Below are 15,133 nucleotides of genomic sequence, written 5' to 3' on the forward strand. Positions count from 1 at the left end.
AACAGAATCCTGGACTAGATGGACCCTTGGTCTGATCCAGCCTCAGGGCGGCAGCTGTGAAAAAGGTGAATTCCGCGTTAGGGATAATTGAGAATGGAACTGAAAATGGGATGGGCAGTGTCGTCATTTCCCCCTGAATTATGGGGGGGGGGCTTAAGAAAACTCACAAGCCCACCCGTTTAGCCCCTCCCACTGGTTCTGATTCTGCTGGGTGTTGTTCAAACTATATGTGCATCCCGAATACATTATGTTATGGGGAAAGGCGGGAGGGCATTTTACATCTGCGGTGACTGGCTGTTTACTGGGCAAGGTCCCTCTTTTCCAGCACCCATCTCTGGGGGATCCCTGTTCCCACTCTTTCAGGGCAGGAGATGTGGCGATGGCTCTGGGGCTGGGCCGAAGCCCTCGGGGAGGCCCTGGGGCTGCCCTGCACACAGCCCCCGCTGCCCTTGCAGCTCCAGCCCGGCTCAGCGCCCCTCGCCTTCCCCTTCTCAGGTGCTTCCTGCGAGAGCTGCTGGACCGCGAGACCGAGGCCAATGTGGATGCTCCTGGCACTGCTGTGCCCGCCCCCTCTGGGCTCCGGGCTGCCCCTGCACACACTCCAGGCCCTGGTGCCCACCGAGAACAAGCCCAGCCACGGCCCCCAGGCCTCCAGCACTTCTCCGGCCCCTCCGGTGACCCCCACGTGGCTGCTCACCCACAGCGAAGCCCCCTCCCTGTCGCTGAACCTGGGGCTCAACTTCAAGATCAAGGTGCGGAGTCAGGGCAAGGGCCGGCCAGGCGAAGGGCTGGGGGGAGCCAGTGCAAAGCCTGGCCTGCCCCCCACCCGGCCGGCGGCCCCCAGCCACCCTGAGGTTCCAGGCAGCCGCTTCTGGGCAGAGGCCCTGGGGGGCTCCGGCTGGCTGGCCCCTGGTCCCGCGGAGATGCCCTCGGGCCCCGGGGCGTGGGCCTGGGACGGCGCCCCAGCACGTGCCGCCCCCGACCTCCCGGCTGCTCCCGGACCCACTGCCCAGCCCCCGCTCGCGCTCTGGCCACGGCTCACCAAGAAGGAGCTGGCCGTGCCCAGCCGGGCGGACAGCGGAGAGCTCGAGTTCCAGATTGGCCTTGACCTGACGGCCGGCCTGGGCAAGGGCGGCAGCCTGGCGCCCAACAGCAGCCGCGGCGGCGCAGGCGGGCGGCATCCGCGCCTCCCCGGCCTCGGGGTGGGCCCCTCGGAGATCGCCGGCAAGCCGGGCGCGCCTGGTGAGTATCGGCTGCCCGCCGAGGAGCAGGGGCGCGGCGCGGTGCGGCCGGGGCGGGGGCGGAAGGCCCTGGCGCGGGGAGGGGCGGCCTCCTCGGGGGCCACCAGGGAGACGCCCGCGCGCCGCCCCCGGTGTCCGCCGGGGCCCAGCGGGCTGCCGGCCGCGAGGACGAGCCGCGGGCGCTCCCTGCCAGGCGCTGCTGCAGCTCCGGGCTTCCCCGAGGCGCCTGCCGGCCGCCGCGGGAGGCGAAGGCTGGGTGGCGCCGGGCCCCTGGCAGCGAGGCCGTTTCGGAGCAAGACAGGCCCGGCCCCGGGAAGAGCGCGGCCGCCGCGGCGAGTAGCGCGCCGGAGGGGCGAGCGCAGCCGCAGCGGACGCGCTGCAGGCGGCGGGCCGGGGCCGCGGGAGGCAGATGCTGGCCGGCTGTGCCTGCTGGGGAAGAGCGCGGGTCGTGAGGGAGGCCGAGGGGCCGCGGCCGCCCGCGCAGGCCAGCAGGCCCGGGCGAGCACGGCAAGCGGCCGCGGCCCGTCGGGCGCCTCCAGGGCGCCGCTGAAGCAGGGCGCGGTGCCTGAAGCGCAGGCCGCCTCTTTGGCCCGCGGGGGCCGCGCTGCGGAGGGGCGGCGGGGCGGGGCGGGGCGGGGCGGGGCGGGGCCGGTGGTGCTGGCGCGAGGCAGCAGACCTGCCTCCTCGCGAGGAAGACGGCGCTGCTTGCAGAACGAGCCGGCCAGGGCCCTCCGTGCTCAGAGGCTCGCAGGGCAGGGATGACGCCGGGGCCGGGGCCTCGAGAAGCAGCCCCACTGAGCCCCTTCCAATGCCCCGATTCTCTGCCCAGGTCTCTTTGGACCCACGCTGCCCCCAGAGACGTGGGAGCCACCAGAGTGGAACGGCGCAGGCAGCACCGGGGAGCGACCTGGGGACTCCCGCCCAACCCCAGAGCGGGCCTTCGGGCCAGGTGAGAGCATCGTCGGCGGGGCCGCGCCCGCGCTGGGCCCTCCTTCTGTTTACTGAGCTCTGTGTGCGAGTGAGCGTGGTTGATCTGGGGCTCTGTCACCTCCCCTGCTTGCCCTTCTCTGCAGGAGGGAAGGGCTCGCCTGAGCTCCAGGCTCTATGGCGCCAGGCAGGTGGATGCGGAGAAGAGCTGGCTCGGCAGGTCAAGCGATGGCCAGGAATGCAGGACAAGGCTGGCCGGGAGGTTGTGCAAGGGCTGTGTGAGAGCTTGGTCTTCGCAGAGTTCCCACCTGAGCTGTGGAAGGGGCCCACCAGTGCCACAGAGGGGCAGCACCTGAGCAGTCAGGCCCAGCGGGTTCCACGTTGTGTTGGGTGTGCCAAAAGGCACACGCACACGCATGTGCTTCCTTTTCACGGGGAGGTCCTAAGGATGGTAAGGCTGCTTGGAAATACGTATCTGTTTGGAAAGATGATTTCCTGGCTTTTGCCCCCACTAGGGTCTATTTGGCCTGCAAGGAGGTGTCTTAAACAGTGTTGTTAGGAAATGCTAAGCTGTCCCAGAGTTGAGCTGAGCTGAGCTTGCTAGATCAGAGTAAATGCATCTGAGCCCCTTTCGGATTGCTTTGCTGAACTATCTTGCACTGAGCAGCATGGGTCAAGAAGGAGGTACAAGGCACAGAACTTCAAAATTAAAGGGAGCAGATTAAGTATCTTTTTTCTAAAATATATTTATTTCAAAAACATTCCACCCCTGTATTTCAGCAATGCCATAGTCAAGGCAGATAATGGCAGATTTCAAAAAATACTGTTCAATAAAATATAAAGCAAATTAAAACAGATGAAGGATCCACCTCTAATTCCTCCATGAGGCTTACATGTCAAATTCCCTGCCTTCTTGTCCTTGGAGATTGGAGCAGCAGCCAACTGCTGGCTGGAGGGAGCCCCGGCACTGCAGCACCTTTTCTCAGAGGGCTCCAGGCAGCATTGGCTGAGGATGTTTTGTTGCCCCATGGCAGGATTGCCCTTTCCCAGATTTGTGCCCCCAAACCTCTGTGATGCTGTGAATAGTCCTTCCAGGGCTTATTGGTGCCCTAAGCTACCCCTTCTGGCAGCCCTGCCTGCAGCCCAGGTGGGCATGGGGGGCACTCCAGGGCCTGCGGTGCCCTTGCCCCCCCCCCCCGATGCAATACTTTCTGAAGCCATCCGGTGCTTCTCTGGTCCCAAGGAGGTAACCACGGGCCATTGTTCCTTGTGTTCCAACCTTATAAAGCCCACTTGCCTTCACCCCCTTTTGCTCTTTTTCACCTCCCTGCATTTTATCTTGTGGCAGGGGAATATCTGTGAAGACTAACTCCAACAAAGCCTTGGAGGGCTCCCCCCCCCCAGCTCCATTCCATTCCTGAAGAGAACATGCTGCAGTCAGTACTTGTCATATTTCAAACAGAGCCATGCCTACCCTGGCTGAGGAGTGCCAAGTGGTATTAACATCCAGCCAGCCCACCATTGCCATCCTCCGTGCCCGGAGCCTGGCAGAGCAGTGCCACCTGGGGACCCTGTCACTCCTGTGTCTGAGCAGTCTGGAGGGTGAGGACTGGCTCTGCCCAGGCTCTCCATCACTGAGGGCCATCTGGTCCCTCCAAACCGCCCCTCTCCTGCTGCTCCGCAGCCGTGCCGCAGAGCCAGCTCCATGGTGTCCATTGAGGAAAGGCAGGTGCTGGAGGTGCAGAGAGCCTCTCCAAATCAGAGCACTGAGCCAGAAGAGGCCCATCGCGCCCAACCTGCTTCCCAGAGCAGCACCGGCCCCTCCCTCCTGCCCCCAAATAGGCTCTGCAGTCCAGCCCACCTGCCACACAAGCAGAGAAATGGCAGCCTGCAAGGAAAACCTTTTGGAGGCAGTCGCTCCAGATTGCTTGCGCCAGTGGAGCAAGCCGTGCAGGCAGTGTCTGGAAGAGGATCTCCTAAGCAGCCAAGCCAGCTTGGCCTGTGGAAAGATCCCTTCTCATCCCCAAATCAGATCAGTGATGCTATCCGCATGGCCACCCACTCCCACCACTAGTTGGAGACAGCACCTTAACATGGGCAAACAGCTGCATGTGCCAGATGTGTCAGGCTCCAGGACCCAGTAGACACCACCTCCTGGTTCAAAGTCCTCCCTAGGCGAGTGCATGAGCCACTGGACCTGCCAGCTGCCATCTCTGGGCACCTGGCTGGCTCCCTTCCCTGCAGCCCAGCTGGCTCATCCTCTGTGCACCTCCCTGCCTGCCCCCCCGCCACCCTTCCAAGTAGCTCCCCTTGTGCATCCACCAACACTGCATCTGTCTCTGGGCATGCCCCCATGCCCAACCCTTCAAATTCAGCCTGAAGCATGGCAGCTTTGTAAGCAAGGAACAAGAGATTGTTTTCAGAAAGGACAGAACATGAGTTCATTTGGAAAACATCACAGTTTGGGGATTGAAGGGGAAGCAAAGGAGGCCATGCAGGAAACAAATGTGCCATGCGGTTTCCAGCTCCAACGCAAACCTTCAGCGCTGCCGAGGCTCTTCCACAATCAGCCGGAAGCAGAATTAAAATGGTGGTCCATAGAACCATAGAAGAGCAGAGCTGGAAGGGGCCTACAAGGCCATCGAGTCCAACACCTGCTCAGTGCAGGAGTCCCAGTCAGAGCATCCCTGACAGCTGGCCGTCCAGCCTCGTCTTGAACGCCTCCCGTGTGGGAGAGCCCCCCACCTCCCTAGGGAATGGGTTCCATTGTTGTACTGCTCTAACAGTCAGGAAGTTTTTCCTGATGTTCAGCCGGAATCTGGCTTCCTGTCACTTGAGCCCATTCTTCCGTGTCCTGCACTCTGGGATGATCAAGGAGAGATCCTGGCCTTCTTCTCTGTGACAACCTTTCAAGGACTTGAAGAGCGCTATCATATCTCCCCTCAGTCTTCTCTTCTCAAGGCTAAACATGCCCAGTTCTTTCAGTCTCTCTTCATAGGGCCTTGTTTCCAGTCCCCTGATCATCTTTGTTGCCCTCCTCTGAACCCTCTCCAGCTTGTCTGCATCCTTCTGAAAGTGTGGTGCCCAGAACTGGACACAGGACTCCAGATGAGGCCTAACCGGTTCCACATGGCACTTAATGGGGCACCATGTTCCCGTTACAGTCCCTTCACTAAACGGCCAGCTCAGCACACAGCTGGAGCCTATAGATCAACTGCCGTTTCCCCAGGTGGCTGCAGCTGCTCCAGGGCATGTGTTCAGGTGCCCGCTTCACAGGAAACGGTGGTCTGGCTCTGCCCCAGGGATGGTCCTGAGCTCTGGGCATGGATCATGCATTCCATGCGCTGCTTCTATGGATGGTGACCTCACCAGCCACTGCTAGGCAACCTTGGAATGCAAAACCTGCTTGAGAATCTGGCTAGTTGGCAGCTTCAGCTGTGAGAGATGGATGCCACGAGCAAGCCCCACAAGATCCCCCCAGTGATGGCGCTTTATGCCGAGAGGCACAAAATCTTCCAGCTCATGCAGGGCCTGACGGAAGCCCTTCTGGTGCACCAGCCCACCGATCCCATTAACTTCATGATTCAACACCTGAAGAAAGACAACGAGGAGGTGCCCAGGGTCGTCATCGTGGGCCCCCCCGCCTCTGGGAAGACGACCATCGCGCGATGGATCTGCAAGCACCTCAGCGCAGCATACCTTTGCCCCCAGCAGCTCGTGTCGCTCAAGCTGCTCAAGAGGTCCAGAGAGGCCATGGCCTACCAAGCCAAGGAGGAGACAATTCCCGACGACCTGTGGGCCTCCCTTCTGGAGGAGCGCTTGAATGACGTGGACTGTGTGAAGCTGGGCTGGGTGCTGGATGGCTTTCCCGAGACAAGGCAGCAGGCCCTGCGGCTCCAGGTGGTGGGCATTGCCCCACGGCACGTCATTGTGCTCCACGCCCCGGACGTGGTGCTGGTGGAGAGGAACCTGGGCAAGCTGATTGACCCCATCACCCAAGAGGTGTACCACACCACCTTTGACTGGCCAATAGACTTCACCGTGCAGAAGCGCCTGGTGAGGCCGGAGGACATCTCAGAGCATGCCACCGCCAGGCGCCTGCTGGAGAGCCACCGCAACATCCCAGGCATCCTCCAGACCTACCAGGAGAACCACAAAACCATCAATGCCGACCAGCCCTGCGTGGATGTCTTTGCCCAAGCCCTGAACTTTGTGCAGAGCCGTCCGCGCTCAGAAGCCCCCTTCATCCCCCGAGTCCTCCTCCTGGGCCCACCGGGCAGCGGCAAAAGCTTGCAGGCAGCTCTGCTGAACCAGAAATATGGGCTGGTGAACATCTTCTTTGGGGACCTGCTGCGGGAGAAGGTGGCTGCGGGCACGCCGATGGGCGACCTTATCAGGCCCTTCTTCGAAAGCAGCTACCCAGTGAGCGACAGCATTGTTCTGCGCATCCTGAAGGATCGGCTGACCCAGGACGACTGCCTCACCTACGGCTGGGTGCTCCACGGCTTCCCCCGCGATGTGGACCAAGCCGACATCATCAAGCACACGGGCTACGAGCCCAACCGCGTCTTCTTCCTCAGTGTGCCCACTGAGGTAGCCATGCAGCGCATCTGCCAGCGTGCCACAGACCCTGTCTCGGGGGAGAGGTGCCACGCCATCTTCAAGCCCCCAGCAGACGAGGAGGTGCGCCGGCGCCTGCGCCGCAACCCCAAGGACGACCCTCAGCGAGTGGGGAGGAAGGCTGATTTCTACAACCGCCAGGCGGCCGAGCTGGAGGAGTATTACGAGGACTCCGTCTTCCTCAACGCGGACCAAGACCCTTGCACCATCTTCGAGTACATCGAGAGCTGCCTGGTCAAGCCACTCCCAGTCCCCAGTCCGTGAGCCCGAAGGGAGGGATGCCCGCGGCTCTGGCCACGTGGCCACACTGTGCTCCAGGGGACTCGGGTTGAGCGAGTGAGAGAATAAACCTACTTTGGCTTAACTGTGGCTGCTTCCTTCAAATGTGGCGCTAGTGGCTCCTGGGCTCTGAGAGGGCATCACACAGCGGCTAACCTCTGGAAGCAACGCCCCTGATGCCCACCTCCAAAGAGATGCAGACTGGCTGTGCTTGCTAGGCGGCGAGAGAGAGGGAGATGTTCTGCACATGCTCAGAGGCACTCTTCTCAGGACTGCTTCACTTGCTGGAGGGCCATGCCTTGCCACTGAAAAGTAATGCTGGGAGGGACATCAGGCCAGCTCCAACCAGCAGCCCCGGGCCTTGCACTTTCCCCATCCTGGATAGCTGTCTGCTTCACTTCTGGTAGCCCCGGCCCCCTGTGCCCTGCAGCCCAAAGTGCTTGCAGGTGTCGCAGGTTACGGGGCAGTTTGCACAACCCAGAGATCACAGATGCCATCATCCCCTTCCAGAAGAAGCTGTGCCAGGGGGGTCAGGGAGAATCCAGCCTCTGCCTGGGGCATGGCTTCCACAGCCCCACCGTTTTCCACAGCCCCACAGGGCTGCTGGAAGTGGGCAAAGCCATGGTGGGCGGTGGCTGCCCTTCGAGGCACAGCGCTAGGCAGCCCCATCTCCAGGAGGGTCTTCAGCATTTGGAGAAGCCGCAGGAAAAGGCAAATGTAACAATGTGGCGCAGGGGTGGACGCATTTTCCCCAGGAGGGGAGACCCGAGGATCTGGCTCCGTATGTTCCAGAGAAACCTGGGTCTCCCCGGGAGCACGCTGGTCTCCCCATGAGTGAGGTGCGCACTCATTCCACTGGATATGTTGGGAACTACATGGATTCTGGAGTGCCCACCAGCGTTTCTGATCAGATGTGGAAAGTGATGGGAACTGCAGTCATGGGCTTGGGATCTGGGGTGCGGGGGTGTCCTCCAATTCCTGTCAGCCAGTCTACAGAAAACACATTTCACAAAATATCACTCAGAGGTGCAGGCTGCCGTGAGCAGGAGCAGACAACAGGGCTGGAGAACAGGAGGCCTCTCTCACTCCTGTCTGCCTGTGTGAGCTGAGCGGGACCTGGTGTTTGCTCCGAGTCCTGGCCCCTCGGCGCGCCTGTGTGCTTTGGGCCTCTGCAAACAGCAGCCGGCAGGCGGGAGCTATTGTTCCTCCAGGCGAGTCTTCCCTCTTCCCTCCCACCCCACCCCGTTGACCCTCCTCTCAGTCCGGCTGAGAAAGACTTTGTTGCTCGAGATGTCATGCAAGTACCGGAAGCGTATCCCAGGACCACCGGTTGAGGGGTTCGCCTCCGGCCAAGTCAGCTGGGGTAGCTTTGCCGCCCAGGTGGGAGCTGCTGCTCAAGCTGTTCTTGGCCACCACAGGCCCTTTCTCTCGCCCTACCCATGAAGCTGGCAGGCAAGAAATCTCTTCCATTATTTTTACTTGCACAACATAGCCAGCCAGCCAGCCATTACATATTTATACCACCCAATAGCCAAGGCTTTCTGGGTGCTTCACATAAATTAAAGCCCTAAGGTGCAACATGACAAAACGTAGTATAAAACCTTTAGAAGTTTAAAACAGAATAAAACGAGAGTAAAAAGCCAGCAGCAGGGTAAGATCTAAAGTCTTACACACGCTTAAGAACAACTAAAAAACCTGGGAAAGTAAAATGCACTTAATGGTTTTCTTTAAATGCAAATCAACATGTGCCATCAAAAAGAAAGCAGTGGCAGATTGACCCTTGGAAAGAGAGGCATAGAAACAGTGACACAGGGCTTATTTAGAGGGCCAAGAAGTTGTTTCAGATGGTGCAAGCTTTCCTGTTTCACAGGACACTTCATCAGGCAAGTGGCACTTGGAGTCCAAAAGATGGAATAAGCTCTTCGGTAAACTCATCATAGATCCTGTCTGGGCTGCTTCGGCAGAGGAAAAGTGGGGGGGGGGGCAGGGTGCTAATTACATTTCCGCTGGCCATAGTTTGAGGGGGTTTAAGTGGTTCTCCTGTTGCAGAGCCAGGGGGTGCCCTGATCATAGGTTTGCTCTTCGGGGAGGATACCTGATCCAACCCAGGATCTCCTGTGCCCTCCCCATTTGTGTCCCACAGGCTGCTGGAGGTGGCTGCACAATCATGTCTCCTCTTTTCACACACACCAGGTTGGAGCTGTTTGGCACCTACGCAAGCCTCCCAGCATCCTCTCCAGCCCTGAAGGGGGATTAGCCAGTAGTTGCTGTGACCTTATCAGGAGAACAGGAGATAATAGGGACAGGCTATGCCTGCAGGAGGGGATATTGGCAGCAAGGTGGAAGGGGAAGGGGTATAGATCCTATGAGGCAGCTTTTCTTTGGATCAGCCAGCATTTAAACTGGACATTGCAAGCTTTTGAGTTATACAGAACTATTTCTCAGGCTGAATGCTCAAGGGAGAGGGCAAGGAAGGAAAAACATATATGTCTTGGCCGGGGGCTGGCATTTACCTAGCTTGGCCAATGACTCTTTGCCTTCCCAGTCCCAAGAACCAGGAAGGAAGGAAATTGGAGTAAACGCTTCATCAGGTTGAAAACTCACCGAATTGCCTAGATAACACAGCAAATAAAAATATGCTCCTTGGGAAACACAAAAACCCAAGTAGTTATGAATGTACGCCTCTGCGCTAGCAGATTCAGACATTCTGTGTAATGGGTTCCACTGATATTCTTGCAACCAGAACCAGAACGACTTCTGGCACCTCAAAGACTCACAGACTTATAATGGCAGAAGCTTTCATGGGCTACATTCCTTCACAAGACTCTTTGCTGTAGCAAGAGCATCAACAACCCTTCTGGAAATAATTGCATTCTTGCTGACTACATGTCCGTAAATAACTGTGCGTGGGTGTGGTCTACTCATGTGAACAGTGTAACATTGGGGAAGGAGACTTGGGTGATATTGCAGCTCTCCCTCCCTCAGATTAGAACAAAGAGATTTTTCAGCTCACAGTGGAGGAGACAGCTGGCCGTGAGCTGTTTGTCTGTGGGCTTTTGCCAGCAGGAGTGTTTTCTAACCAGGCCTAAGAAGCCAACACACAGGAACCCGCATGGCTGCTGTACGTCCCACCACGAAGCGGGGCAAGGCTGCTGGGCACATGGGACAGGGCCTTCTCTGTTGCAGCAGCCAGACTGCGGCACTTCCTCTCTGGGGCAGCCAGGCTGGCTCCACCCTGATCAAGTTTTAAACAGGCGGTAAAAAACGGCCCTGTTTTGTCGGGACTTTGGTGGGTGCTGATGTCGCTCTCTGGGTTGTTCCGAAGAAGTTTCTGTTCCTGCTTTTAGGCTGTGGTGATCTCGCTGTATTGTGGTGTTGCTGCGAGGCCCTGGTGGGCAGAGGGGCAATTTATAAATGCTGCTGCAGGTAGCGGTAGTATTAGCACCAGCAGCAGCAACAAACACGACGGCATCCTGGACGTGACTGAAAAGATCTCCGTGGCATCCCACACTAAACAGTGATGCCTGTCTGGACACCATCCAGCCAAAATGTCAGCAAGCTAAGCCCCTGCCTGCCCTGATTTCAGTGGGGAACAAAACACTGGCTCAAATCTCTCCCACTGAAATCAGTGGGACTTAAAAGGGCTTTGCACTGGCTGGATTGTGCCCGCTCTGCACAAAGAAGGCAATCCTGGCCCTTTCTGGAGCAACTCACTTTGCAGGCTGCTCGGCCTCTGAAGGCTTCCAAGGGACTGAGTTGACAGCAGCCCAGCTAGAGGGCTGTGCCCCGTACTCCAAAGGCATGGAGTTGTGTCCCTCTAGAGGGAAACCACAGCCTGAACACTGAGAAGCACTCGCCAGGCAAGCAAGATGGGAGGGGGGTGCATGTCACAAACACTTTGGCCCCCGCAAAATGGTCCCCTGTGGTTGTTTTCCCCCAAACCATGTGTGAACCGTACAGGATGATCGTGGGGGGGGGGGGTGTGCTGTCAGGGAAAGGAGAAAAGCGCACACACACCCCGCAAGAGCAACTGGGCCAATAGTCCCTTGCCCCAATCCAAGCGCATGCACTTCACTTTACTTGCAAGGGAATGTGCATCCCAGCGCATGTCCCCATTCCCATGCTGACCCAGCTAGTCATGTGTCCCTACGCCCAGCTAGAGCTGGGTCAGGGGAAAGTCATGCAGGCCTAGTGGCAATCAAGCTGCCAGCGCAGAGGAGTAAGACCGGGAGCGTCTGCCTGGTTGCACCCCCAACCCCCTGGTCCAGAGGGTGGACGCAGGAGAGTTCAAGGATATCAGGCACCCCCATCTGGCTGGTTATGTGGCACCGTCCACCTGACATGCCCCAAACTGGCTGAGATGATGCAGCAAAGATCCCCTTTCCAGTAAAGGAGAAAAACGGTGCCAAAGGAGCCACAGACTGGGAGAACAAAGGCTGCAAACAGCCATGTTCAAAATGCACCCAAGCGTGGCGGGTGGGGCGGCTGGGGTTTTGCAGGCCCGATCTGCCGCCCTCCCCACGGCAACTCTCATATCTGAAGCCAAACCTCGCCCGCAAAGGGCCTGGCTGGCAAGCCCTTCCCTGATGCCCCGGAGAGGCCCCCTTTCCTCCGGCTGCCCTGTCCTGCTGCTGCCCTCATGCCTTCCAGCCTGCCCTCCTCTGCCCTGTGCGGGACATTCTGCTCTACTTGGGGCTGCCCTGGAGGGCTGTGCAGGAGGCTGTGCCCCACCACACGGCCGGGGAGGATCGTCCCATGAACGACACTAGCCCAGAGCTCAGGCCCTGGCCCTTCCTTGGCCCTAGGCACCCCCTCCACAGCCCAGAACAGCCTTCTGAGGAGGCTTTTGCATACAGCTTTACACCTCCCCTGGCTGTCACTCCCCTGGGTGACATCCCCAGGGGCTGGATCACAGCTGTATGCTTCAATAGCCCCTTTTGTTGACAGGCCTCTCCATCTTCTCTCCCTGCAGGGCGGACATCCAGCAGCCTGGCCGCCACGCTGGGCAGTGGGGGCGCTTTTGTGGCTCTGCCCGGCTGCCTGCCTGAACACCCCGAGGACTGTGGCTCGCCCCTGCCCGAGCCTGGCTCGCCCCCGCTGGCCGCGCTGCTCCTGCCAGCCTGGCCCCTCTGTGTGCCGCTGCACGGGGACTGGAGCACCGCCCTGGCCGAGTGGGGCCTGGCTTGGGAGGCCCACGTCTATGGGGCTGGCGCCCTCTTCGCCCTCCTGGCCCTGCTTGCGCTTCTGGGCCTGCTGGGCCTGCTGTGCCGCCAGCCGGCCAGCTGCAAGCTTCTGGCGGCGCTTCAGCTGCTGCTGGCGGGGGCCGGCGGGGGCCGGGCCGCTCTCCTCTTTGGCGCTGCCGGCGGCCAGCTGGAGCGCCTGCCAGGCTTCGCCGTGCAGCTGCTGCAGGACCTGGCGCTCCCTTGCCTGACCTCCGCCTTGGCCGTCACCCTCCTGCTGCTCTCGCTGCGCGCCCGGGCCAGGCTCTCCACAGGCCCCGGCCTCCGGCACCCCTGCCTGCTGGCCGCCCTGGTCCTGCTGCACTTCTCGGTGGCCGCCGGGGCCATCCTGGCCGCTGACCTGCTGCATCCGCTGCCCGTCCTGCTGCTGGCCTCCCGGGGCGTCTTCGCCCTCCTGGCCGCCCTGCTCTCCGCCTCCGTCCTGGTCTTCCACTGCCTGGCGGACGCGGCCCAGGCCTACGCCCTGAAGAGCGCCGCCCCGCCCGCCCGCCGGTGCCCCTTCGCCGACGCCCGCCAGTGGCGCCGCGCCGCCCGCACGGCCCTCCCGGCCGCCTCCTTCGGGCTGCTGAGCGCCGGCCTGCACGCATACGCCGTCCTGCACGCCCTGGGCTACGGCCTCCCTCCGGAGCTCTTCGGGCCCTGGCCGTGGTGGGCCCTGCAGCTGGCGTGCCGGCTGTGCGAGGCCGGGGTGGGGCTGCCCCTGGCCTGCCTGGGCCTCCACGCCGCCTGCTGCTCGCCCGCCGAGGGCTGCGGCCCGCTCCTCTGCCTCGCCCCGGGCCACGCTGCGGGGAAAGCCCGCGCCCCGCCAAGCGGCTGCCAGCGGGCGCTCTCCCCGCGCGAGAAGCTGGCGATCTGCGACACCATAACGCGCGGCGAGGCGGGCGACCTCCCGCTCTGCGCCCCCGCCGCCCGGCCACCGGCCCCGCTCGGCGGCGCCCTGGAAGCCGGCGCGGACCCGACGGCGGGCTTCCGCCCCCCGTCGCCCATCGACCTGCGGCGCAGCATCGACGAGGCGCTGTGCAGCGAGGGGCTCTTCCCGGCGGGCGGCGCCCTCTCCCTCCGCTGGGCCAGGGGGGCCCCCCCCGAGAGCGGCCTGCGCCGCGCGGCCTCCTGCGGGGAGCTGGTGCCGGCCCGGGGCCAGGCGGGCGGAGGGGCCTCTCTGGAGGCCAGCGGCCCCAGCACCACCCGCTCGTCCCCGGGGCCCCAGCGGGGCAGCGCGCGCTCCAGCTCCGCTCGCAAATGCGCCACGGGCGCCTGCTCCCCGGTGCTCTGCTCCAGCCCTGGGGAAAGCAGCTCTGTCGGCCCCGGGGCCTACGGGAGCCCCCCCTGGTCCCCTCCACTGCCAGGCCGCCAATCGTGGGTGCTGACCCCAATCTCCCAAGCGGCCCTGGCCTCTGTGGGGCGGCAGGGAGCAGACGCGGCCCTCCTGCAGGAGGAGTTCATGGACCTTTCCCAGCAGATCGACACACTCAGCATCAGCAGCGACACCATTGACTTGTAGCCACACCGTGGAGCGGGGGGGCGGCGGAGACCCCCTCAGGCATGCACAACCTCGCCTTTCAGTGGACCTGCAGTGGGGCAGGCCCTGCTCCCAGCCCTACAGAGCCCTTTGACTCAGGGGGCGGAGGGGGTGGGGAACCTGCTTTGCAGGGGTGTTGGGGCGGGGCAGGGCAGCCCAGCTTCGGGGGGGGGGGCTGGTGTGAGCCCAGGGGGTGAGAGACCTGCACTGCCCCAGACCCAAAGGCAGGGCACCCCTGCTGTGGCACAGCAATGACAGTAAGCAAAGCCCCCTCCCGCTGTGGCTGCCCCACAACCCCTTTCCTCCATGGGTCTGCTGAGGTCTCTGCATTACAAGGAGGCCACCCCACACCTTCTCTCCCCCCTCACTCCCCTCCCCATCTCCGGCCTCTCCTCTGTGGAGGCCACCCTGCATCAAGATTTTGCCCCCTTTAGTAGCAACGAAAGAGACCCTTTCCTTGTTCTGTGCTGATGAACCCAAAGCAAAGGAAGGTGCTGTGGATCCGCTTTCCCCAGGGCTGAGGGTGGGGGGGAAGTGAGAAACGGAGTTTTAACCCTTAAATTGTCAATAAAAGGCTTGTATGAAGAGCAACGGCTGGGTTCCATCTTTGGGGAGGGCAGCTGAGCATCTTGGTCTCCCACTTCTGCCCGTCATGATGCCATGAGGAACATCCCTCCTGCCACCTCAGACCTTTTGAGCTGTTCAGAGGCAGAAGGGGAAGGAAAGACCAGCCGTCCCCTTTCGGCAAGGTCAGCGTGGAGGGCCAGCAAACACCCCCACCAGGGCTCTAGCCCATGGTGTTATGGTCCAGAGTCACATGACACCAGCGGGGCACAATCCATGTCTCTTCACAACTGCTGCAGGACGTGAAGTATGTTGCCTTGCACACCTTGACAGCCTCCCGCCATCTCCCTCACTTTCCCCACACAGATCTCTCACCTGAACCCAGCAGGGACCTGTTTGGAGCTGTACAGATCAATGTCTTCGGATGCTTCCACACCAGCTGTTTACCCTGGAATTGCCATGCTTGGTTCGCTCGGGGTGTTTCCAGACGAGGCTTGCAGAGTGCTAGCACCCTGCCTTGTTTGCAGGAGTTTACAGGGGTTCCATCGTCTTCTACTTGTGACCCTCCTGTGTTTTCTTACTGCTTCTTCCATCTTTTCCCTTAAAGGAGAAAACCCATTGAGGAAAAGATGGAACCACTGCACGAGGCCTTCCGATTGCTAGTGCTAGAAGACTTCTGTTCAGGAGTAGCCACTGTCTTCCAGTCGTGGCTTTCCCATGTTCCCCCACTGCTTCTTTCGTCT

At 60.9% G+C, this 15,133-nt stretch overlaps 2 protein-coding genes across 2 annotated transcripts; both read left to right on the forward strand.

Moving 5' to 3' along the window:
• The first annotated feature begins 501 nt into the window (after positions 1–501).
• On the forward strand, positions 502–14,409 carry PRRT4 (proline rich transmembrane protein 4). Its single transcript, XM_084808782.1, has 3 exons — positions 502–1,242; positions 2,071–2,190; positions 12,040–14,409. Exons 1-3 carry the CDS (start codon positions 537–539, stop codon positions 13,806–13,808), a joined length of 2,595 nt encoding a protein of 864 aa, XP_084664908.1. The 5' UTR covers positions 502–536; the 3' UTR covers positions 13,809–14,409.
• On the forward strand, positions 5,185–7,144 carry LOC146339204 (adenylate kinase 8-like). The gene has a single exon (XM_084808783.1). The coding sequence runs from the start codon at positions 5,613–5,615 to the stop codon at positions 7,050–7,052; it is 1,440 nt and encodes a 479-aa protein (XP_084664909.1). The 5' UTR covers positions 5,185–5,612; the 3' UTR covers positions 7,053–7,144.
• Positions 14,410–15,133: the final 724 nt, after the last annotated feature.

This window comes from Heloderma suspectum, chromosome 7, assembly GCF_057233095.1.
Source record: "Heloderma suspectum isolate Gila_16-S chromosome 7, 16-S_ref, whole genome shotgun sequence".
Classification (NCBI taxonomy): domain Eukaryota; kingdom Metazoa; phylum Chordata; class Lepidosauria; order Squamata; family Helodermatidae; genus Heloderma; species Heloderma suspectum.

Bases quoted from the DNA above. Each gene is read 5' to 3' on its own strand.
- PRRT4 (XM_084808782.1), top strand. From the start codon at position 537: ATGTGGATGCTCCTGGCACTGCTGTGCCCGCCCCCTCTGGGCTCCGGG. The intron at 1,243-2,070 runs GTGAGTATCGGC...TTCTCTGCCCAG, and splicing joins CGGCAAGCCGGGCGCGCCTG to GTCTCTTTGGACCCACGCTG. The intron at 2,191-12,039 runs GTGAGAGCATCG...CTCTCCCTGCAG, and splicing joins AGAGCGGGCCTTCGGGCCAG to GGCGGACATCCAGCAGCCTG.
- LOC146339204 (XM_084808783.1), top strand. From the start codon at position 5,613: ATGGATGCCACGAGCAAGCCCCACAAGATCCCCCCAGTGATGGCGCTT.